This window comes from Myiozetetes cayanensis, unplaced genomic scaffold (assembly GCF_022539395.1).
Source record: "Myiozetetes cayanensis isolate MyiCay16 unplaced genomic scaffold, myiCay2020 scf3, whole genome shotgun sequence".
Lineage (NCBI taxonomy): Eukaryota > Metazoa > Chordata > Aves > Passeriformes > Tyrannidae > Myiozetetes > Myiozetetes cayanensis.
The window spans coordinates 54,865,398-54,888,601 of NW_026087521.1; the positions used below are offsets into that span (position 1 = coordinate 54,865,398).

The following is a 23,204-nucleotide window of genomic DNA, read 5'->3' on the forward strand; positions in this document are numbered from 1 at the left end:
AGATGCTCTGGTTTCTTCGCTGCTGCTGGCTGCACTTGTTTAATTTTTTTCTCTTTTCCTTCCAGTTTCCCGTATCTTTAATTTGTTTGTAATTATGATGGAATCAAATGAAATGTACTTCCATCCAAATAAAGGTAGGGGAGTGTCAGAGTTCGTGCTTGCACAGGGAGCATATTATGACTACAGGAACAGGCTTTCTTCAGACTTTGCACTTGGGCCAGAGGACACCTCAGTCATGCAGGATCCTTCTAGTTCGTCACATCCCTCAGTGCCCCACATTCATCTCCCCAGAGCCCCGGGGTGCTGCACAGAGCTCTGCTGCTGCCAGCTCTACTGCCATACAGCAGCTGCCTGAGGTCTTTACTAGGGCAATTCCTGGGTACCAAAATGAAGGGGTTTTGTAAATTATTTAATAATAAATTGTTTGTAATTATTTAATGGAAAAATTGAGGTTTGCCAAAAGGACAAATCCTCAAGCTTCCTTCCACTGGAGCTTTTGTCAGTCTGTGGCAGTATCAAGGACTGGGCTCTTCTCTCTGCTATCTGACAAGCAACAAAGAAAATCACCCAGAAGTTCTGCACCCAAGAGCTGTGCAAAGAGGCCATTTCTTACCCCATTGCCCCAAAAATGGAAGTTTCCAGTTTTGTGTGCATGTGATTTCAATTTTGTAAAGCCTGCAGCTCCCTCCCTCCATGGCTGACCTCTGCAGCTGCTGGTTCCCCTCACCTGTGCTCAGTTCCCTGGTGTGCCCTGGTGCACTGACCTCCACACATCCAAGGGATTTCTCCTGGCCCTTGTTTCTGCACTCCACCTCTGGGAATGCAGCTGACTGGCTCTCTCAGGATGGTGTAGGGGCGTGTGTCACTTCTAAGCGTGTGCATTCCCTGCCCTGCCAAGCTGCTGAGGGAGACAGAGCAATCAGCAGAGTGGCCAGTCAGGCTAATTGCTCACTTAGATCGAGTCCTTCTCAAGACCTTCTTAATTATCTCCCTCTGATTGAGACTGTAGAAAACCACAGGTGAAGGTTGTTGTCTCAATACTGCACAGCCAAGCTGCGATTTCAATAAACAGTGCTGCAGTTCTACCTATTAATTAGGGAGTGCAGGGTGATGGGGCATTTGAGGTGGGAATGGGCTTGGCCAGTGCCCCACCATGTGCTATGACACCTGCTCAGCAGAGTTCCTATTTTCTGTTTGTCTCTGCTCTCATTGTGAGCCATGTTTGCCTTGTGAGAAGTGGGGCTGGCAGATTCAGTGGTCTGTTTGTCACTGGCAGGGCTGCACCCAGAATGTGGCATTCAAGTTTCTGGGCCCTCCCCAATTCAAGAGGCGTGTTAAGATGCTGGAGAGGTTACAGTGATGGGATGCCAAGATGTTCAGTGACCTAAAGCATGTCACCTACAAAGAGATCTTGACTTTTCTTCAAAGGTCAGTTGGAAGATTCTGCTTTGGGGTCAGATATGGCCTCAGTGAAAACCACGGACAAGACCACGCAGGCTTGGGGACTGCTGGAAATGTTAAACTCAAAGCCATTATTAGTCCTCATCCTTGCTGGCTGGGAACTTGAGAAGGAAGAGGAGCAAGAGAGATGCTGTTAGATGACTTTAGGTTTCCACAGTAGTAGATAATTTTAAGTCTTCTGTGTGTCCTGCCACAATAATGCAGGTGAGAAAGCAAAGCCATGCAGGCAAAAATCCCACCCTGAAAAATCCACCCTGAAAGCATGAGCCAGAAATAAAGCACACAGAGAGGAACTTTCTTTCTTCAATTTAATTGAAGTTACTTAGAAAAATAATCAGGCTTGAATGGCTTTTTTAAGGAAAGATTCATGAGCAGTTCACACTTGTGTTGGCAATGTATAATTTAGCTTTTCTCTTTATTAACAGTATATTTAAGTATGAGGAGATACTTTTCTACAACAAGCCTTCTACTGCATACAAATAGGTTAAAAAAAAATCCAACCCCACATTGATGTTAAATTATTCGTACACATTGTATTGTGCATGCATGTAAGAAAATAACACTCTCTGTAACAAGAGTAATAGTAAGGACAGTCCCTTTTTGTACCTGAAAAGTGCAGCAGACTACAGTGAAACCCTAAAACATCTGGGGTCAACTTACTTCTAAAAGCACTTCTGCTTGTGGGTTATTTATTTCACTTGTCTTACACAGCGCATGGTTCAGGCAGTTTGCACATTTCTGTGGTAATGGATGTGGTTTACGAAGAGGCTGAACCATGGACCAAGCCAGGTTTGGGGGGACCTTCCACCACCCAGGACTCACCACCATGTTCAGATGGGCCAAATCCAGCCTGCCCTCCAGGTTAAGGTGTTTGGGGCCATCTCGGGGGGAATGAACCCCTGGCTGTGGGTATTGTGCCGAGTAAGGAGCCACCAGCACTGCTGAGCTCTGTGCTGGCCATACCAAATGACAGGGAGGCATCAGCTGCTCAGAGGTGAGGATCACTACTCCAGTAGCTTTGAGTGGCTGGGGAAGAGGTTGGGAGCAAGACCTCCCCCATCAGGTCCTCTCTGTGCTCATCACAACTTGATCATAACTAATGCATGTCCTTCTACAACAGCAGCTCCCCGGGTGGCCCTTGCAGCCCCACGAGCACATCTGTGTTTTGCATTTTGCTGTGGCTCAGTGCTGCCTGTTTGTCTCCCAGGACCAGCTGTGGCCACAGCAGAAATGAAGCTGTGAGGGAGGCAGAGCTTGGGAGCAGACCAGCCCCTCTTCTCCTCCAGCTGGGAAGCTCAGTGAAGAAGTGGGGGTAAAACCAGCCTGATTCCCTGGCTGGCCCCCCACCCCCCCAAAACTGCAGTGGTGGCTGCCATCTCACTGATGAGGATGAACAATCCTGAACATCCCTCCTGCGTAGAAAGAGATATTTTTTGGCTCAGTTGAAACAATACACTCAGTAGACCAAAAGAAAAGACTATTCCTTAACATTTGTGATCCTCCTCTGAGCTGGTGAGGGCTTTGCATTTTCACTGCATGATCAAATCCAGCATGTCAGCTGTTCATTTTAAACACAAGTCTACAGCCCATTCACAGCACCCTAAAACAGACATAACACACTAAATAGCCAGGTTGCAGTAGGTTGGGATCGAGGTTTTTAAAAAGCAAGTGACTTAAAAGTACCCACTTTTAGTCCACATAAGACTCCCCTGAGTGGTCAGCATCCGCCCATAGACCAGCCCTCTGTGGGGAGGCAGAATTTGGGTAATCAAACTCAAAGCTGCTGCTAAAAATCCTGGCTGGAGTAATGCTCACTCCTCAGATCTCCTGAACATGTTTTTCACCTAAAGCTTTTCTATCAGAGCTGTCAAATAGGGCTTTTGTGTCTACAAGGCTGTGAAACTAAAGGCAGTATTTCAGAACAGATAAAACCACGGTGATGATGCCAGAGAAAAGTACAAAAAGAAAGGGAGAAGCACACACCATTTAAAAACTATTTTCTTTCTCAGGCAACTTTTATCTTAAATGAAAAAATTCACATCACATCCTGTTGGAGAAATTAATGGCTAACTGAGGAGAAAATTGGACCAAAATATGAGCACTGTTGGATGCAAGACCAAACAAGCACACAAATAATTTGTAGGAAGTACTGCGGGGTGGAGGGTTGGGACAAAGGGGAATCTACCCTCAGTTGTTTTTTTAACATACAACCATTGAACTAGAACATAAGAAAGCCAGGGCACACCGTGAGAGGCACTTGCAACAGCTCCACATACTCTAAATGAGACAAAACTGCTTTCAAGTAAAACACCAGCCAGCAATGGAGCAGGAATTCAGGGTTGGTAGGCACAGCCAGCTAGCCCTTTGCTTGCCACTGGGCCAGTGCTCTGGGTTATAAATAGGACCTGGATTATGAAAACTATGGCTGTTCCAGAATGGATGAGAGATAGCTTTGTGTGGTATGATACAAAAAAATAATGACCCGAGTCCTGCTTAAGACCAAATCCAATTGTGAAAGGACTTCAGCTGCTGTTTATTTTTTTTTCTATGAGATTTATTCAGGGACTTATTTTTATCACATAAGATGCAAACTATTTTTCTTCTTTAATCATATCTGTGTCTTGGAAACTAATGTAATTCAGTGGATATTATTGGCTACTGTACAATACATTTTCAGGATCTGGCTCTGATACTGTTAAAACAGCTCTGCCTTCAACTGAGTTTATTTAAATCATCAGTAATTTCTGGAAGGGTTTCTTTTGATGATAAGATTGACACACAGGCGATTCAAAAACCCCATTTTAACAGTCTATCAATTTTAAAACAGATTCTAGATTCCCACAAGTGCCTCAGTTTAAGCCTCTGCCTCCTTTTGCCCTTCAGCTTTCTGATGGTGCTGCCACTCCCAGACAGGACATCTTGGGGTGGCTACAGAGCGTTCCCCAGGCCATGCACCTCACCTGCACCAAACTGAAGCAAACATTTGGAGAAGCCTGATCTGCTCTCACTAGCTGGCTAACAGATCCACACTGAAATCTCATTTTTCATTATTTATTTGACGTGAATAGATTCCTATTTGCTTGCCCAAAACAATTGCAACTGGTACAATCTGTCATCCCAACAAGCTGTTATGCACAAAACAACCACTACTGAGACATTCACCTTAACGCAAAAGGTCATGGCCTTACACTAGGGCTGACTCAAGATGAATTTCTAACCCACTGGAATTTAGAAACATTCCTGTCAATAGTATTTAGGCATCAATTGAAAAAATAAGACTCCCTCTTCCCCCTAGGAAAAAGCCATGAAACCAGCATGTAGGACGATGAGACCTTTTTTATTGTCTTGCATGCTATCAACATGAAGGTGACTTTTTTCGACTTTTCAAATGACATGCCCAGATGGTTTATAGCAACGTATGGTGACTGGTGTCTCTTGAGCCACTTTTGGTTGTCCATCTTAAGATTGATGAGGGAGGTCTGAAGTTCCCCCTGACCCCATCCTGGATATGAATTAAGTCAATGCGAGTTGTTTTGAGCATTCAAAAATCTCTTACAGTCATTTCCAAAAGGCTGGGTTTTTTTCTGATGGACCACCTGCACATCTGAATTTTTTTGGGCTGGCAGGCCCAAATTAAGAGACAATGGGACTGGTCATGTTCTTGATAATCTCATTAGGACTTATAAAAGGTTCAGGGTTTCTCTTTCTGAGGAATACATTCACATTTCTTTCAGTCATGGGTTTTATATAGCATGAATCTACCCAAGTCTGTTTTACTTTTCCTTTTCAGGGCTAGAAAGATAGATTTTGTACTAGTATAGAGTGCAATATCACTTTCTGAAGAACTTATTTCTACCACTCTTCTCAAAGCATGTGGTATCAAAAACCATTTCCATATTTACCTGAATCAATGGCTAATGGAAGAGTATTATTACCCAGAGACAAGCTCAACTAAGGAAAGCACAAACCCAGACTCCTTTTGTCCAAATGTTACGTTATCTCTGCTGCTGAAGTGACACCTACCAAGAGACAATGTTTTAAATAAGTATAAATAACATTAATTAGAATCGGAGGAATGCAAGATCAATGAAATTCACCAGAACACAATTAACATTTTTTTAAACAGTGTAGCAGTATTTTTCATTTCTACAGCTAGATCGTCACAATCCTGTTACCCTGCAAAGAGAGCTGTCCTTTCTTACAGTTGATTTAAATAATTTTGACTGTGCTGCTCGCAGCATCATTCAAAAAAAGAAAATATTAATTTACAAAATAACCCATTCTCCATATTTATTATGACAAATAAAAATCTTAAATAAAACAGGCTTTCTCTCCCCTCTTTCCCCCCAACCCATCCCTCATTCCAATTTCAGGTAGCTTGGCACTGAGTAATTGAACATTAAAAAATCAAGTTTGTAGACTTCATACAGCTGCGTTTGGTGCTCAGAGCTGATGTTCTGGAAGAACTCTGTGGTCATTTCGTCAGTAGTTCTCGTAGACTTTGCATAGGTGGGGAATTTCAGGTAGTTGCCCACTCCTGCCAGCTGGAGAATGTAATTCGAATCCTCTTCGAGCGTTTCGTATTTTCCTATGAGGTCGTAGTGGATGTGGCAAGGGTGGCAGAGGGAGTACACAGTCTGCCAGTGCTCGTTGAAGGGCTCTTCTCTCTGGGTGTGTGGGTCAATGAGATATGCCACAAACTCTTCAAATTTCACATCATCACCTTTACGCAGAGCTTCCTGGGTCGCGTTTTTCCTCTGGCGCCTCACGATTTTGGTGCCGTATCGCTTGTGGAAGGAAGTGTTGTACTTCTGGGTGAACTTGTTCCTGTAGGCTGACACCAGTCTCTCAAAAGGCTCGCGAACAAAGAGGAACTTCATGTAGTTTTTCAAGCGGTGGTTGATCTCTGGGATGCTGTACTGGTTGAGGGTCTTCAGGTTTGAAGACACGTGGGCTTCGTTGGCTGGGATTTCCATCGGATCGCTGTATTTGCCTCTTCCCGTCAAAACCATCATGACTCTCTTCCAGTTTGTGCAGGCCACTTTGGGAACATAGCAATAGATCATTTCATGATCTTCATCCACAACCAGGTGTTTGAGATCGTTGGGTGTCAGCACGCGGCGCTTCCTGCTGGACACGCTGTTTGCTCGGCACGTGTCTGTCACTTGGTCTCGTCTAATCTGATGAAGAATTGCTGTGTTGGACAACTGCAAAGAAAGCACAGGCACCAGTAAGTCAAGTGTCTGGGAAACTCTCACTGCCTTTTTGCTTATTATATAAATTCATAGAAAAGTAGATTTCTGCCTGCATAGAACAGTTCACTGTGTGGCAGAGTAAAATTGTTCCTATTCTAGAAGATAAATTCTTTTTGTCTCCAAACTTCTTGATATGCACTGCTTAAATGCTGTTCACAGAGCATCCAGAGCTCTGCTTTGAAGTCAACATGAAGGAGCACAGGTGCTCACACAGCCTGGTGGCAAGTGTATTTACAGATCCCTCAACCTGACATGTGGTCACTGCTTCGTCCACTCTGCAGTCCATCCCATGGCTACAGCAGTGTTGGACCCCATTTGCTGTTGACATGGGGTAGGGAGACACCAGAGTTGGAAAATTTTTCAAAATGAAAAGTTTGTGCTCTTGTTGCTGGTGTCTTTTATGTTAGAGAATTGAATGATCATGTCTTGTTACCTGGCTATGACCTTGGCAGAATAAATGAAGCCCATGGATATTCCTGCTACTCTCCAAGAGGAACATTCTCTCAGATATGATTTATTCACTGAAGAGAATATTCATGATAAATTTGCCTCTCTGCTGAAGCCATATTGACAGAGGAAGAAAGACTGCATGGTCTTCTAACACACATAGTTCTATGTTCACCCATAGCTCCTTACTATTTTGTTAACAGTAACTTTCTGCTTTTAGTGCTACTGGATACTTTGGAGAGGCTCTACTCTGTCTTAGGGAGGACCCACATAGCAGCTGTGCAGAGATGGCCACTCTCTCACCACCAGCCACCTCCTGCCCAGATTGTGTCCAGCAACCACAGCAAGAGCTTCTACTAAGGCAGGCAATGAGCTCTTCCAGGAAACAGGGAATATTAGCCCAAGCAAAGGACCGTGCTTCTGTGTTTGGTTATCCAGAGCTACGTGAGGCATCTCTGCATGCCATGCTGTTTTGTTGTGCAGCCCTACCATCGGTGCTACAAATGCATTTCTACATATTGTGAAGAAAATTGCCTCAAAGCAACAGGGGGAAGGTTTGGGTAATGTTATTTACATTTATTTAACACCATTTACCTGTGGATTTGAAAGAGCCTTATGCTCAGTAAGTAATTTAGCCTCAAAGCCAAGAACTGAGGCAAGTATTGACCTTCCTCTTTGATAGGCCAGAAGGTCTGAGATTCCTTCTTGTATGCTCAGTCTTTTGAAAGTATCTCTCTAGTACCTTCTATTTAGGTTATCATGAATCACAGGACTCTGCAAAGAAGTATTTGAAGCAATGTAGACTTTGCACCTGCTCTGGGGGTTCCTTTGGTTATAGGGCTCTTCCTCCTTGCCAGTATACCAGACAAAACCATTATATGCCAGGCAAAACTCCTCATCCTTGGAAAATTGTTTTGCACCAGCTTGGGGGTTCATACTGAACCTCCAGTTCCTGCAATCATGGGTCAAATATCTGCTTTCAATAGCAACAGTTAGCCATGATTCATATTTTTTTAAAAAACCCACAGAGAACAGGATCCAAATGCACTTTTGAGTCAAAACCCAAACAAAATTTCAAGATGGGACCAAGCTAGTTGCAGGATTTCTGAGCTTTGGAGGGGAAGGAAATAGAAATTACATTGTTACAGACAAGCCCTAAAAGCCCAGGTTTCACCTGCCCAAGAGGTCAGCAAAAGCTTTTGCAACACACGAGCAGCAGAGACTCTCCCTCCATCTGCGCTGTGGTGGTTGCAGAGAAATCTTTTCATGGGATGAGCAACACCAAGGGGTTGGGACACCTCAGACTTGGGCAGGAGGATTTTTTCTTCAGAGAATAGTGATGTGCCAAGCCTGGGACCTCTGTATTTTGTACAGTGCCACCCACCACTTCTCCTCTGAATTCCTAGATACTTTCCTCATCTCATCTCTTTAGTCCCTTTGTTCAGTAAAACGCTGGCTAATGGTTAAAACGTGCAGTAGCCCAGTGCAGCTCTTTTAGACATCGTTTGGCTCATTTGTGTGTGTGTGTGTGTGTGTGGTATCCCCCTGGATACCTCCCAGGTGCACTTCAAGGACAGTTTTGTGTTATAGTCAAAGAGATGAGAAACCAGATGTGAAATGTGCTTCGTGCTTCCTAGGAAAACTGACTGGCAGGGAGTTTCCAAATAAGATGTTAGAAAGCAGTTGTCAAGGACCACACAGATTTTTCAAGAAAATAACTTTTTCTGTTAAAAAAATATTAAAATCCCTGTTTCAATTTGTGCTGCTCTCAGAGAAAAACAGAGCTAATGGTTCTCATCCAGCTCTGTAATGGTTAGAGTTATTTTTCAAAGAACTAAACAAAACCCTATGCAAGCACAAAGACATACAAATTCTCCTCTGCAGACAGATAAAAACCTGAAAATCTCTCCTCCTGCAGATTTTCATCAATAATCACATAGCACAGTAGTGCTGTTTGCCCCTGGTTTTAGAGTTAAAAAAAGAGAAATGCTTGAATATATTGCTACATTATAATATATTAATGCACTGTATCTGATTTTCTGGTGCTGTTCTTGGGATAAATACAGAATTAAGTGGATGAGATTCTATGGCCTGTATTAGATAGAAGGTCAGATTTGATAATCTAATGGTTGCTTCAGACCCTAATCTGCAGATGAATCTTTGTAGAGATGTGCTTTGCTCCTGATTTCATTCCCCCATCAATAGGCTAAGCACTTCTTTCCCATACATTAACATTAATGAGATTTTCAGGCATTTGGAGTAAGGGGAAAAACTCAGCCTTACTATTTGCAATTGCAAATAAGATTGTACTACATTAAATTCACTTACAAGATTACACTTCTGCATTTTCAAGTGGTGCTTGCCTCTCACTCTTTTCAACATGGAAAAAATATAAAGAAATGGCATACCAGTATACACCAACACCCCAAGGGCAGCTCTGCATGTGCTCTGGCCTGTCTGATGGCACAAAGTACACATATTAAATAGCAGTGCAACAGCAAAAGGGTATTGCCTTGTTCTCATAAATGACAGTACCACTTGGTATGGCTGATGGATGAAGGGCCATGTAGGAAATAGAAAGAACCACCAAACTCTTCCTTGCGCTGAGGACGTGCTCCATGATCCGTAGAGTCTACAGCACCATGCAGGGCAATCATAACATCATTTTTCAATTTAGCATTTTGAAATTATATATCAACAGTGAGTTATCTGATGCTAATATGGTTCCTCTTCATTTTAAGTTATAGGCAAGGCTTTTAACCACATAATAATTTCACTCCTGAAGCTGGTGAGGGGAACTAGGAAAACAATAAGATTACATGAGACTGGAGGTCCACTTGGTCAGTGAAAATGTGCAAAGGTGCTCACAGCTAATGAGGAAAATACACCCTTTAAATTTAAGCAGCCAGAGAGATAAGATTCAAGGGACCTTTAAACCCATGGATGGTGAAGGGCAAGTCAAACAATTAAGGTCATGGACTGTCTTCCTCCAAAGCTGCCATAGATGTGGCTACAGTGGAGCTGTGAGAGCACAGCTGCTGCCTGGACACTGATTGCTGCCTCTGTGGTCATTGCCAGAGGTCCTGCTGATCTCTCAGTTCTGGAAGCCACAGTAAGTAATGACCTAAATCTACCCCACTTTGGGAAAGGACACTTTTAAGCCTGTGTGCAAGTTACCCTGAAAGCAGCATGGGGATGGTGATAAAGTCAGTGCTTGGTCTGTCCTCTGATAGTTTGACTTGGACTTATCTAGGCATTAAAGATTTTGGGAAGAGATCTGATAAAAGCATCTGTTCTTCCCTGAAAGGATTGTCACTACAGATACACTTAATAATGTGGGGTTTGTGGGTTTTTTTCTCTGCAGAAGTTGTAAGCTGGGACAGAAAAGAAGGGCATGTCAAGATCAAAGTTTTCCTTCGTTTTCTGATGCAGCAACCAAGTTGAACAGTGAAGCAACATGAGCAGCAGGAGACTCCCAAGCTCAGTGGTATTTAAAAAAAGAAAAAGATAAATGTAGTCTGGGGACACTCTGATCCCAGAAGCTTCTCATCTCCATCAGTCCCAAACTAACAACAGGGGAGGAAAGCTAAATCCAGCATGCTCTGCTCATATGGATGTCTTCTTTACAGCTGGAAGGAGGGGGTGTGTGCCCAGAGAAGGGGGGCAGGAGGGCTTTTTGTGCAGAGCACTAGAGAATAGACTGACCAGAAATACATATGCTGACCAAGGGGCAGTCATCAACTCATGACATGCAAAGGTTATTCAAGGTAAATCAGAGTAATGAGATGGGAGGCATTTTATTCTGGTTACTTAGGCACAGCAGGATAAAATAATCTTTGAAGACCTTTCCAAGCTTGATGGCCAAGCAGCAAGTACAGATTTAAACAAAGGGAATTTTTAACTAATTTTTTTTCCTGAATATAGTAGTGTACTGCAAACTAGGCACAGAGATCAATCCAATTCACGGGTACCTGCACTGAAAGCAGTTTTTTAATAGAACGATGGAAATACTGAAGTGTCACTCAAAAAGCCCATTAATTAAATTTTGTCTCACTATAAAAAAAAAAAAATGGTGTGGAAAGAAGTAACCCCACATTTACAAGGCAGGATTTTATTTATTTCTACTGCATTGCCTGCAGCTAATTCTGTACATTACTTTAACCAGGCTCACCACCAACCTATGTTGGGAGTGCTAACATGAAATGTGGTCATGGCAGACTGAAGGGCAAAATTATCCAAATTAGAGTGGAATAAGGAAGACAAATATTATGAATGGGGTTTGCACTCCCATGCCTTGCTAAATTGCTTTTTCTCTTCAGTTTTTCATTAATGAAGACTTTGCATCTGCCTTTAATTCTTCAGTTACCTTCATGTGTGGAGGTTTGGTTTCTGCCCTATGCTAGAAATACGCAAACTGCTGTGGCGTTCCCCTCACCTGTGGTCCAAGCAGCCAGCAATTCAAAACCAGCTGACACCCAGCTGGGTCTATCCAGTAGCACTGTTAAACTTAGTATAAACCAGAGATCATCTCCACCAAGTTATTCTTAATAGTATTTGTTCATAAGGGGTTCAACAGGTTCAAAATCCACCGAAAGAAAGGTCTTAAAGTGAGAAGTGTCAGACAGACTAACTATAGGTGGCACTAATGGTCCTGCTTATGTGACATCGAGAGAGACTAGTCTGAAATCTCTCAGGTATTATAAACTCTCCTTCCCTCAGCCCATCAACCACACCATCTGCGTTCTGTGAGATGTTTGTTATTCAATATACAAAATGTTTCTCGATATTATTTATATCTTCCCAGATGTTAAAAGGGTGGGGTTTTTTGAGCATGATGTTACATTTTCAATCCTCTTTCCACATTAGAAGTGTGAATAAGACTCTTGAAAACTTGATGGGCAGCCTTGAAGTTACAAACATAGTTTAGACTATTTTAATACTTGGCTTTTACAATTTGTATCCATAACTACCTTATCCTACTTAGTGTATATATGTGCTATACACCAAATTCTATTCTTGTATTCTTAAAAATGTTCAGCATTAGACAATAATGGGGAATGAGCAATTTTTCATACTCAACAGCCCAAGCATAAGCATTTCTCAAATCATCACGAATAATTATTACTCTTTGCTGATTTTTACAGATGACAGTCAGACAATTGTAACTATGTGAATCAAAACACTGTATCTAAGAAAACAATTGCATTTTTGATAAACAGAATTTATTAAACTGACATGGACTGCAACAATTTTTTTAAAGTAATAGTCTGGCAACGTTTCATTCTTTGATTTACTTCACATCTCATAGCGTATTATTTTCGACCGACCTTTTTCAAAAACTTCCAGCACTCAAATGAGAACCTCACCAAAATCTCAACTAACATTCATTCAGAGAAAGCACATTGTGTGTACTGGAGATGGAAATGCTTAATGCATCTTCCCTGACAACTTATGGACAGACAAACTGGAATATGAATTTGCTATGAAAATGTCTCTACAGAGTGGCTGGATAATAGAAGATAACAAAACTAATATTAACTTAGGAGCAATTATACTAAGGGAGAACATTTTAGAGACAAATTATATCCTCTGAAGGAAACTCTTGAAACATTACAAAGCTGCTTTCTTTTCTCTATTTCATGCATTGAACTTATTGCCCCACAGAGAAGATTAGGCCGAAGACACATTTTTTTCAGTTCTCTGTATTGCAAGCCAAGATAACCACACCACTTTTGGTTCCCACGGCACAAAATGCACCAGGGCTATGAAAAGGAGCATCAAAGCTCTTGAGAGTAAAACAGTCAATACACAGTAGATGCTAGCACTGTATTGTCAAGAATCCTGAATTTCTTCCTATGCTCATGTGCGTCTTTGTCTATGTGCATGTATGTAGCAGAGAAGGGTGAGATACTTCAGCAGTTGCATTTCTTTGGGTCCAGAGACTACAATTATTTGATTAATAGCACCCCTCAAACCCACAGCAACTTTGGCATTCACTCTTCTTTGTCCAGGTACTAGACAAGTACTAGTTGGGTGCTAGAAAAGAAACAACACTAAACTGGCAAAATCTGGCAACAGGCACGCATGCAGCCACATATGCTGATACTTTCCTGGGAAAACTTCACAACTAGGTCATTAAGTATTGACCTTTTCATCTTAGAGAGAAAGTAAAGTACCACAGGGAGTCTAAATGATGCACAAATCGTGAAAAATCACAGACTGACACCAAATGGCAGCAGCTGTATATTAAAACCAGCTTTTTAATCAGGTTAAAACTCTGTCACACAACAAAGTATGGATTAAGGAAGAAAAGAACCAGCTCACTTCCAATGCCTCCTCCTCCTGTATAAATCCAAACTTCTTCAGAAGCTTGTCCATTCCCATTCTCCCTGCTGGGAACTATTTGGTATCAGGACTCATACCATACATAGGTATGAGTTTGGGGCCAATAAGATGAACGCATATATTTTGTAAAACATCTCCTCTGAACAAGGAGAGGGAAAAGTTGAAAGTCCCCAGGAAAATCAGGCAGAAAGACCTATGGCCTGGCCACACGGTGGCTGAAGGATGTGGTGCTGTGCAAGTTGCTGTTCTGAAGCTCTGGGGGAATGTTACAAACACAGGGCGGGCAAAACTGAAGTGACCGAGTTCAAGTGCAATACACGTGAGAGGTAAGAAATCATTGGGAAGGCTGGAGAAGCCTTGAACTGGAAACACTTTAAACAAGCTTCATGTTGGAGGGTTTATTGGGATTTAATTTATAGAAGATGAGTCTGGAGCTTCGTGTTGCGCGTCCAAAGTGCACTTTGCATCCTCTTTCCAGCAGCCAAGGGAAGGAATGGGGAGAAGGGGAATTTGGTAGATGGCCAATCCTTTTATTTTCTTCTCACAGCAAAAGAAGCTCATGAAACCCCAGGCCAGGACCCTCAGCAGCTCTGGTGGGGTGAGGGTGATGGAGCTGTATTGCCTTCCCACGGTGGAGGCTCTGCTGTTGGGACCCCGAGCTCCCTGCACCGCCACCAAAGCGACAGTGAGTGATGAATTTGTTTGCTCCGGCTCACTCCTTAAGTGCAGCAATAAATCACTGTTTGTATTAAAAAGCTGAAAGGTCTATCATGGCTATCTCATGAATTTAATTTTAAAACGAAAACTTTCCGTCCTTTCCCCTCCAAGACACGCACACAGATGTGCACACATGCGACGGCTGGAGCTGAGCTCACACTCTACAGACCCGTACATGTAACCTGTAACACACAGGGACACAACCACTGCCTTTCTAGCCCTTCTAGGTCCCAAGCATGGATGTTTCACAGCTACACTGGCCACTCAAAGCTGCCTCAAGTGGCCCTTAGGATCACCACCTTTGATGGACTTAACTGCGCTAATGGGTGATGGACAGACACACAGCAGCAGAGTGAGTTTGCTTTCAGGGGGGTAGGGGACAGGAAGTGGGGATTGGTGGTGGGACACGAGAGCTGCAGCATCGGAGAGGACAAGAGGCTGCACTCGATTTTCTCGGTCGAGGGAGGGGCCTATTGCACTTGACCTCGCCTGGGAAAGACCCTTCCCAAGGACACACTACTGCTGCCTGCAGGTGCTCGGGAAAGGGCCAGGCTTGCAGAACTGTCTCCAAGTCACCAGGGATCGTAGACAGAGTACAAGAGACTTCCACCTTTCATCTCACAACTGCCAGGTTACAGTCGGGGCATAGATGAAACACCGGGACAACGCAAGTCTGAGCAAAAGAACAAGAACAAGGTTGGGGAGCTTAAAGCCAAGTGACATGTAACTGCTGTACTCTGCTGTTACATCTTTACTGTGGGAGCTGTAGATATGATTTCAAGGAGAGGCTTGAGAATTTGCATGCCACAGACAACTGCAAATGATGCACCAGGAGGAGCACTGGGCTGGGGATGCATGGAGTCAGCCAGGGTGGAGCTGGGAGTAGCCCTTAAGAAAACAGAATAAGAAACTGCATTTTAACATAGCTGGCACCTAGGAGACAATGGAAAAATTGACATTTGTTTCTCTGTTGCAAGGAGTTGTGGTAGTAGGGGTGAGATAAACTGGGTGGAGTAGGGAAACAGCATGGAGTAGATACACAAACACAAAAGTACATAAGAAATTCCACCAGGAGGAAGGGAATAATCTTCTCTCTGGACTCAGTCTGGTTAGGAGAAGGAGTAAGGGAGCTAAACAAGAGAGACTCCGTTTAGATACAGGATAAATCCCAATAGAAGGGATAAGATAGGCATGTGCTGAAATAGAGTGAGGAATATCCAGCATTGGGAACCTCCACCTGCCAAAGAAGGTGTCAGAGGCACCCAAATGATCCTACCATGCAGGCAGGTGTCATCTTCTGGGTCCTTCAGACTTCACAAACCTGGGATGGTGGCTTCTGTAAGCTAAGCTTGCTGTCATAAACCTCAGTATTTTACACTTTTCAGGAGCAAGGCTTTCAGTTGTGGAGCTACACAGGCAGAGAGGCCAGTTAGTGCTGTGAATGAAACCTCCCTTAGGAAAAGGCAATATCATCAAACTACAAGGTGGGCAGAGACCAGACAGGAGCTCAGACACCACCCAGACAGAAGCCATGTAAGACTCTGTACAGGATACTGGGAGGAGGTGCAGGAGGCCTGAGTGCCTGGAGTTGCCTGGGACACATGCCCTGCTCCCCCCAGCAGCTCTGACCTGCCAGCCGATGTTAATGGGTTTCTCAGTAACACAAATCCTCCTCCTGTACCTCAGGGTTGCAGCTTAGGTGTCACACAGTCAGGCAGAAATACTTATTTTCTTCTCAGCAGGGTATCTGCTATTTTAAGTGAATACAATTTACTCATTCCCATGCTAAATCAAGGTAATATGTTTCCAATTTTTAACTCAGTGTGCAACACACCAATATTGCTCCAGAGCTTTTGAAACCCAAATAGGAAAAACAGGAGGGAGTTGCTGCGTGGCTGGTTTCTTTACATGTAATTCATGGGCTTTAGCAACCCGCCTGAGGAGAGGGGAACCCTGCAATTACGTGTTGAGCATGTTGAGTTCCTGTTCCCCACGACCGGGGCAGGCACTTTGTGTGGGACGCTGTGGGATGTCCCCTTCCAATATCTCTGAGCAGTCCAGGTGAACACTGTTCCTGTGAGCCAGGGATACAGGTTCAGGTCCCCACGAAGAAATGCCACGCTGTTATTTTTAACGTAAGATGCTGGAAGCAGCAGTGATCATGCCTGGCAGTGTATGACCCTGGTGTAAGCTCTGCCCCGTGAAGCTCGCTTCTGTCTCACTGGATGGTGCAAAGGTCTGCAGGAGATGGGGAACAAGGAGCTCATCTCACCCTCCCAGCAGGCCAGTGTTAGAAATAAGAACAGATTTCATCTCCTATCTCAATATGACTCTTTTTTTCTTGTAATGATCTGAATGAATTCATCCTGACACAGACTGGCAAAATGCCTAAATCGTTTGGATAATGATTTTCTTCTCCTCTACTAAACTATTACAAATTAACATTGAATTTATTTTACTTCCCCTTGTGAGGTTATATTTTGCTCAGACTAAACCTTGCTGTTCTAAGGGAACTTTTCCTGGCATGTTTGGCCATGCTGCTCACTAATGCTCGCAGAAGGTGACTAACCAGGGTTGCTCATTCTCCACAGCCTTAATTACAGTTAACCGGAAACTTTTCACCTTTCTGCTGCTGTACAAAAAGAATTAGATGACCCCCTGCTTGAAAACACAAAAGGCCTCTTATATTAAAATGCTAGCATTCATTTATAATCTTAATTACAACGAGCTTCCCAGGAAACCTTTCTGCTGCAGAATGAAGTAGTACAGAAAAAAGATTCTGGATTAAAACAGAAAGCCTGTTTCATCAATAGCTTCCTAGGTCTGATTCCTTCTACCTTGAGATAAATACCAATGACTCCAGTCCTGAGGGATGCTCAGTCCCAAACAAGCCAGCAGAAGTCCTTTAGCCCAACCCTAATGCTGTCAAGATTGAGCCCAAAGGTAAAAGACTGAAGATGAACCATGACACAAGAGGTGAAGTTGTTTGCTTTTCCAGTATCTTCTGTTTTAGGTAAAAAACTGATATATTTCATTCTTTGTGCACCAAAAGCTACTGGCTACTGCCAGTAGCCAACCACAAATGACTCCACCACCGGCTTCTCTGGGAAGCAAAGAGCATCTACATAAGGCTGCTCTCTCTGTGGGCTACCAACACTTCTCCCCAAATTCCAGCGTGCTCCAGGCACTGTGCCAGCTCCACACAGACAACATCCAACACTGTGTATCCAACCACCAGGCCCTTGCTGGAAGCTTCCAATCCCCCCTGATCTCCCTACACTGCAGCAGGGAGACCTCAGCACAGCGGTAAAAGAACAGAAAACACGCCTAGATAATCTTTTTTAAATCCCAGCAAATTTAGCATGACTTGGTTGCATTTTTAAGCACCTGACTTGATACATTAAGCCTTCTTATGAGGACAGTGTTAAAAGTAACTTTCATCAGCCATTCAAGACAAGCAGAAGGTAAAAATATTAGCATGATGCCTTGTTCATTTTCCTCATCTCTACAGCTGTGTTTACTGTGATTTCTAAGGGTTCTCTGTCTCATCTAATAACAGATCCATTTAGGGACTGCTTACTTTACAATAGAAGAACAAAATCTTAGTATTTCTTTAAATGGTAGCTTTTTTTTTTCAAACTGTTCCCTTAACTACACCCTGAAAGAAATTGCACATCATCTTCTTTTCCCTTTTTTTTTTTTTTTTTTTTTTTAATGCTCCTTCTTTTTTAAACTTCCCTAAGAAAATAAGCAGAAAAGGCTCCTCTGAGTTCCTGCTTTCAGGATCCTTCTCTGGCTGCAGCCAAGAGCTGTCTCCTTGCTCTCTGCTCCTTTCACAGATGCTGAATGCACGCCAGCCTCTCATCAGTTCCCTCTCTATCTGCTGAAAGGACTGGCTCCCTCTTCATTGCTCTCCAACTCTTGTCATCTGCCTTATCCCACCTGCAGCTAGAGCATGCCAGCAAAGATGGGAATTAAAAAGACCTCCAAGACCAAGTGTTCAGCCAACTCTTGCTCTGCATGCAGTAGCCCCTGGGGTGGGTCCCTGCTGTCCCTGAGCTGACTGCAGCGCTGGGCAGGCACTCATGGCATTCGTGAGTGTGGAGGGCACTATGTCGGGAAGAGATCCCCCTCTCCCCGAGCAGTGGAGCAATCAGAGAGGTGCCAACCCGCAGCCCGAGGGGACATGGTCTGACAGCCGGGAGTGAGTCGAGGCATTCAGCTGCACGGGCGAGGGGAGCCAAGAGCGTGTGCTGGATGGAAACGTGCCCTCTCCTGCGCCGCGGGGAACAGGGCGGCTCTGTCCCGCACACAGGGCCAGCGCTGTTCCACCTTCCACGGCTCCTCGTGTGGCAGAGGGGTGCGCTTTGCCTTAAGCTGCTCGCATGGGCAACTTCCCCTCAGCTCAGGTGAAATGTAGAGCCTGGCAGTTTACACTCACCGTGCTGCTTTTTGTTACTGCAGCCTTGGAAACGTACTTATGGGAGAACTGACTGCTCGGCTAGCAATGCCCCAGCTACCACTGGCTTCTGCTTGCCCACCCTTACTACGCTGTTACTGTTCCCAGGACTTCTGATTTTTATAAGCTGCTTATTTTCTCTTTAATTAACAAATTATGCCAGTAAGCTGGGCAGGAATACATACATTTCCCTCTATACATATGCATAGATACACCTATGTACATCCCTTCCCATATCCCAGTAGTATGCACCCTGATGGAACACTGACCAGGGCACACAGGTGCCCCCAGGCAGTACTGAACCACTGAAATGCATTTCGATGCATAAGTAGGTGAAACTGAAAAAATTAGTAGCACAGTGGAAGGAAAACACACACTGCTGCTGATCTTGCATACTAAGGTGGTCCGAGCAACATCCACGGTGCCCACAGTCAGTCAGTACCTGGAACTGCTGCCACCTCTGATTTCAGTCAAGAGAGAAGAGATACCTGATGGCTCCTGAGAAACACTGAGAATTATGATGTTCTGGCCTTTTCCTTCAGAGCTGCCAGGGGACATGGACATAGGAGCAGGGAAAAATGGCAAGTTCACACAGTGCAAGAAGAGCTGATATTCCTGACAGGAGAAGTAAACTAAATTACCATTTCTTGCCAAGAGAGCTGTCATTTTAGATTCTCTGTGCAGGAACTTCCACCCACTGGATCCATGAATGAAGAGTTAAAGGTTCCTCCTCCAACCCTCAGCACCGCGTGCTGCAGGACCTGTCCTCTCAAAGCAGGGAGAGCTGCCAAGCGCTCCATGCCCTTCACCCATGGGGGACTTCCATGGCACAAATGCCTCTCACGAACATGCTGATAATTAACGGTGGATTTTGCTCTTTGAACACATCCTGCCTTTTATGAGATGCATCAGCACAGCTGACCTTGAGATCAACAATGGCATCCAACTGCTCTCAACCCTTTTAGTTTTGCATTTCAAATATAAAACGGATGAGAGTCTGCTTATCTTGTTGTTTCTAAATCCCTTCTGCTGGTTAATACTAGCTGGAGCAGATCAACACATGAAGGGCCATTTGTAAGGACCATACTTAAAACCACTTTTGATCTGGTATCTGCAACCCAATATCCATTCCTGCAATCCATCCCCATGGGTATCTTCCAACTGCTGTGTATCCAAGCTAGCATGAGCAGGGAAGTCTCACAAAGCCTCTTCTCAACTTCCCCTACTGTTTTTAGAGACCTCCTCTTCCTGCTCCATGATCTAACTTTATCTCTGTCTTTGTTTGTTTAAAAATAAGCTTTGTTCACAGGGGAAATCAGTATGTGGGATTCACTGCTGCCAGGAACAAACCGTAATTTCATTCCATTTCTTCTGTCCTCCTGGGCACTCTTTTACTCCAGCTCGCCATCACGTCTCTTTATGCACATCCAAGTTCAATCCCACAACTTCAGTTCCCCTTTCCAGTGCCCTTCAGAAGTGGTTACAGCCCCTTAACTCACCTTATTAACACCACTGTGTTCTCTCAACCCCTGGTTAATGCGATACAGGGTCCAAGGTAATCCCAGTTATTTTAAGGTTAGCCTTAACTCTTCATTCTGCCTGAGTTTCTTTTCCACTTGTGCCTCTCACTGCTCTTTCCTCTCCTCGACTGCTCTTCATTTAAGCCCCCCAGCACCCCTTCTGCAACCTTCACTCCATACCACTGGAGCCCGAGCTGAACTTTCAAACCCATGGGAGGGCTGGGAGAAGAGTGGGGGAGATGCAAACATTTGCAAAGGAAGACACGCATTTTAAACAGGATGAGTAAGAGGCTGCTCCAAAACACACATGTACTTAGGAGATTGAGATAAAGCAGCTACCATACACTACTACTTTAAACTTGATGCAGAACATCTGCTCCTGTTTTGCTTTTAATGATTCATGTTCTCCTGTCTGCAGAGAGAAGGACCACCTGAGCAGAGATAAACCTCAGGTTCACTTACACTGTTTCCAGGAGAAGAAAATACATGACAAGATTAACTGAGAAAACCTGAACTGCTGAACAGCCAGCTAAGCTATGCAGAGCCTACACATCAGCCTAACAATATTTTTTGTTCCATCTCCGCCCACTGCAGACAGGATTGGGTCCCCCCTCATCCGCCAGTCTCCACTTAGTTTTTGTGGATCAACTGAGGTCAGTAAATATCAGGAGCTCAACTGTAGCCTAAAATTGCAGCTTGTTAGAAGTACTATGAGATTTCTCATCTCCCTATGGTGAGGTAGTGGAGCAGACCTGTGTCCACTAAATTATGGGTATATTTTAGCTATGACCAGCCTTGTTAGGAACTGAAGGAAACAGATGTACATATTCAATGGGAATAAATGCTTATTCCCAAATAAACCTCAGATAAACTGCAGAGGGATCTGCAGGTGCTGGCAGGATGGATAACTCCTCCTGAAGCTGCATCTGGAGCCGCTATTGTAGACTGAGGTCTGGGATAAAAATAACATTCAGTACTTATCTGGTCTTTTTTCTGTCTGTAAACTTTAAAGCATAATGCATCATCCCCACTCTCCAGATGTGAGAAACAAGCCACAAAGAACCAGTTCAGTGTTGCTGCATTTTTCTTCCATCTTCATAAGCTCAACCTTGTCCTCCCCCAACCTCTCTTCCCTGTTCAAGTACAACTCACAGGTTCAAGACAAGGCAACACAATGTTACCAGCACTTTTCAATTTTCCGCCATCCTGCTCATCTCTTAAGATGGGGAAATGGATTTTTGGGTTTTTTCAGCCCTGGCTCCTGGTATTTCTCTGGGAGAATTTCGTAACAAAATACCTCTCCAAATATTTGTCCTCCCTGAGGTTTCTAGTCCTCCCAGCTACATAAAGCTTAAGTAAATGGATTAAACCAGTGTCTCAAGATTCAGGTTGAGAAACTGTGGCAGTAAAGAATGCTGGAATCATCAGATTATAGATATTCAGAGCACTTGGTTTAGACTTACACCTTTCCCTCTTTGTTATTTCTTCCCTGACCAATACTTGTGAGATTCACCATCAAGTTGGTGTCTATGAGAAATGAGTAACAGACATTTGGCACTGCCTATTGTGAAAATGTATAGCATGTTCTGCAGCAATAGTTTTCTGTTTATCATAGCAACTATCTTAAATGCCACTGAGATCTTAACTCTGAAACTCATCAGTGTTAAGTACAGTTAGATTATTCCAAGATGTACTGGGATTTAAAGAAAGTACTTAAAGTACAAAAAAGCAGGGTTACATGTGTTGGTCTGGCTTTTAATTTAATCTAATAATAATATGAATTTTCCAGAGCCCTGAATATTAATCTGCATGTTACTGAAAAAAAAAACCAAAACATGTAGTTCACAGATCTATAAAGCTCATGGCAAAAAGTAAAATGCAGCATTAGATGTTTTCCTGGAAAAAAGTATCGGTTTACTGCAAAAAAACCAGGAAGGTGAGAAGCAAACATTTTATCTGGAATAGGTTGGACAACATTAAGCCAAAACAGTCCCATTTGGAAAAGTAGCATTAAGAAGCTGGTTAGTAGGTATAGCTTAATCAAAGTACTACAACTCTGCCTACCTGCTTCAGCTTACCATATCTTACTCATCTGCATTAAAAATAACTAGAAACACAGTAGAGAAGGTGAAGGAAAAGAAGTAGTTGGGACAATTCCATGTAAAAGAAACCAAACAGTAACAAAACCACAGGGTGCCTGGAAACAACTCACTGGGTTTGAATGGCACCTGGTAAAGCACCCTGGTACCTCCACATCAGTAAAAAGACGAGTGAATGGTCTAAAATGTCTGTCCATGGATGACAAGAGGAAATACAATGTTGGTAAGCAAGTTTCTAAAGCATTATAGTCCCCTCCAAGGAAGCAAGTGAAATCAGTCTGGCTCTGGTGTTTGTTAGAAAAGTGAAGGAGAAGGAACACAGAGAAGAAAACAAAAATGATACGTAGCAAATATGTTGCTCCTACATCTCTGGGCTGAAGAGCTTCCTTTGAGAAGCTCTCGCTTTTGATGGCAAAGGATGACATCTCTCTGGGACGAGAGAGGAAAGGAAAACAGAAAAGCCTGTGATAGATTAAAACTACTGAACAAAAGAGACTGTCTGGGGAATTAATATTTATGAAATGCAAAAAGAGATTGTAGTAAAATAAGAGATAACACAAATCTAATAAAAGCAGAGTTGTTCTGAATTTAAAAAAAACCCAAGCTGCAGAGCCTGCAGTCTGGTGCTGTACTATCAAAAAAACAAAACACAATTCCCCTCTGTCTCAGACAACGTCAAAAAAAACCACCTCACATATAGGCCTTATTCAAAAGGTGTTGAAGTCAATAAAAATTTCCTATTCATTTCCAAATGCTTTGAAAATTTGACTCTGAGAATTTTTGCTATTGTTAAGAGATGCATACCACCACATTCACCCCCAAAAGAAATCCTACAGCTCACACAATGTCACAGAGAGAAGCTGCAGAACTGAAGGGTTACTGCCAGACGTTGCCCAGCTTC

At 43.4% G+C, this 23,204-nt stretch overlaps 1 protein-coding gene across 2 annotated transcripts in view; it reads right to left on the minus strand.

Moving 5' to 3' along the window:
- Positions 1-1,752: 1,752 nt before the first annotated feature.
- Positions 1,753-23,204, minus strand: part of CHST11 (carbohydrate sulfotransferase 11) — a 163,157-nt gene continuing 141,705 nt past the window's right edge. For both annotated transcript variants that reach the window (XM_050324666.1, XM_050324665.1), the window contains exon 3: positions 1,753-6,668. In XM_050324666.1, coding sequence (XP_050180623.1) covers positions 5,820-6,668 — 849 coding nt within the window. In that variant the 3' untranslated portion in view covers positions 1,753-5,819. The remainder of the gene's footprint in view (positions 6,669-23,204) is intronic.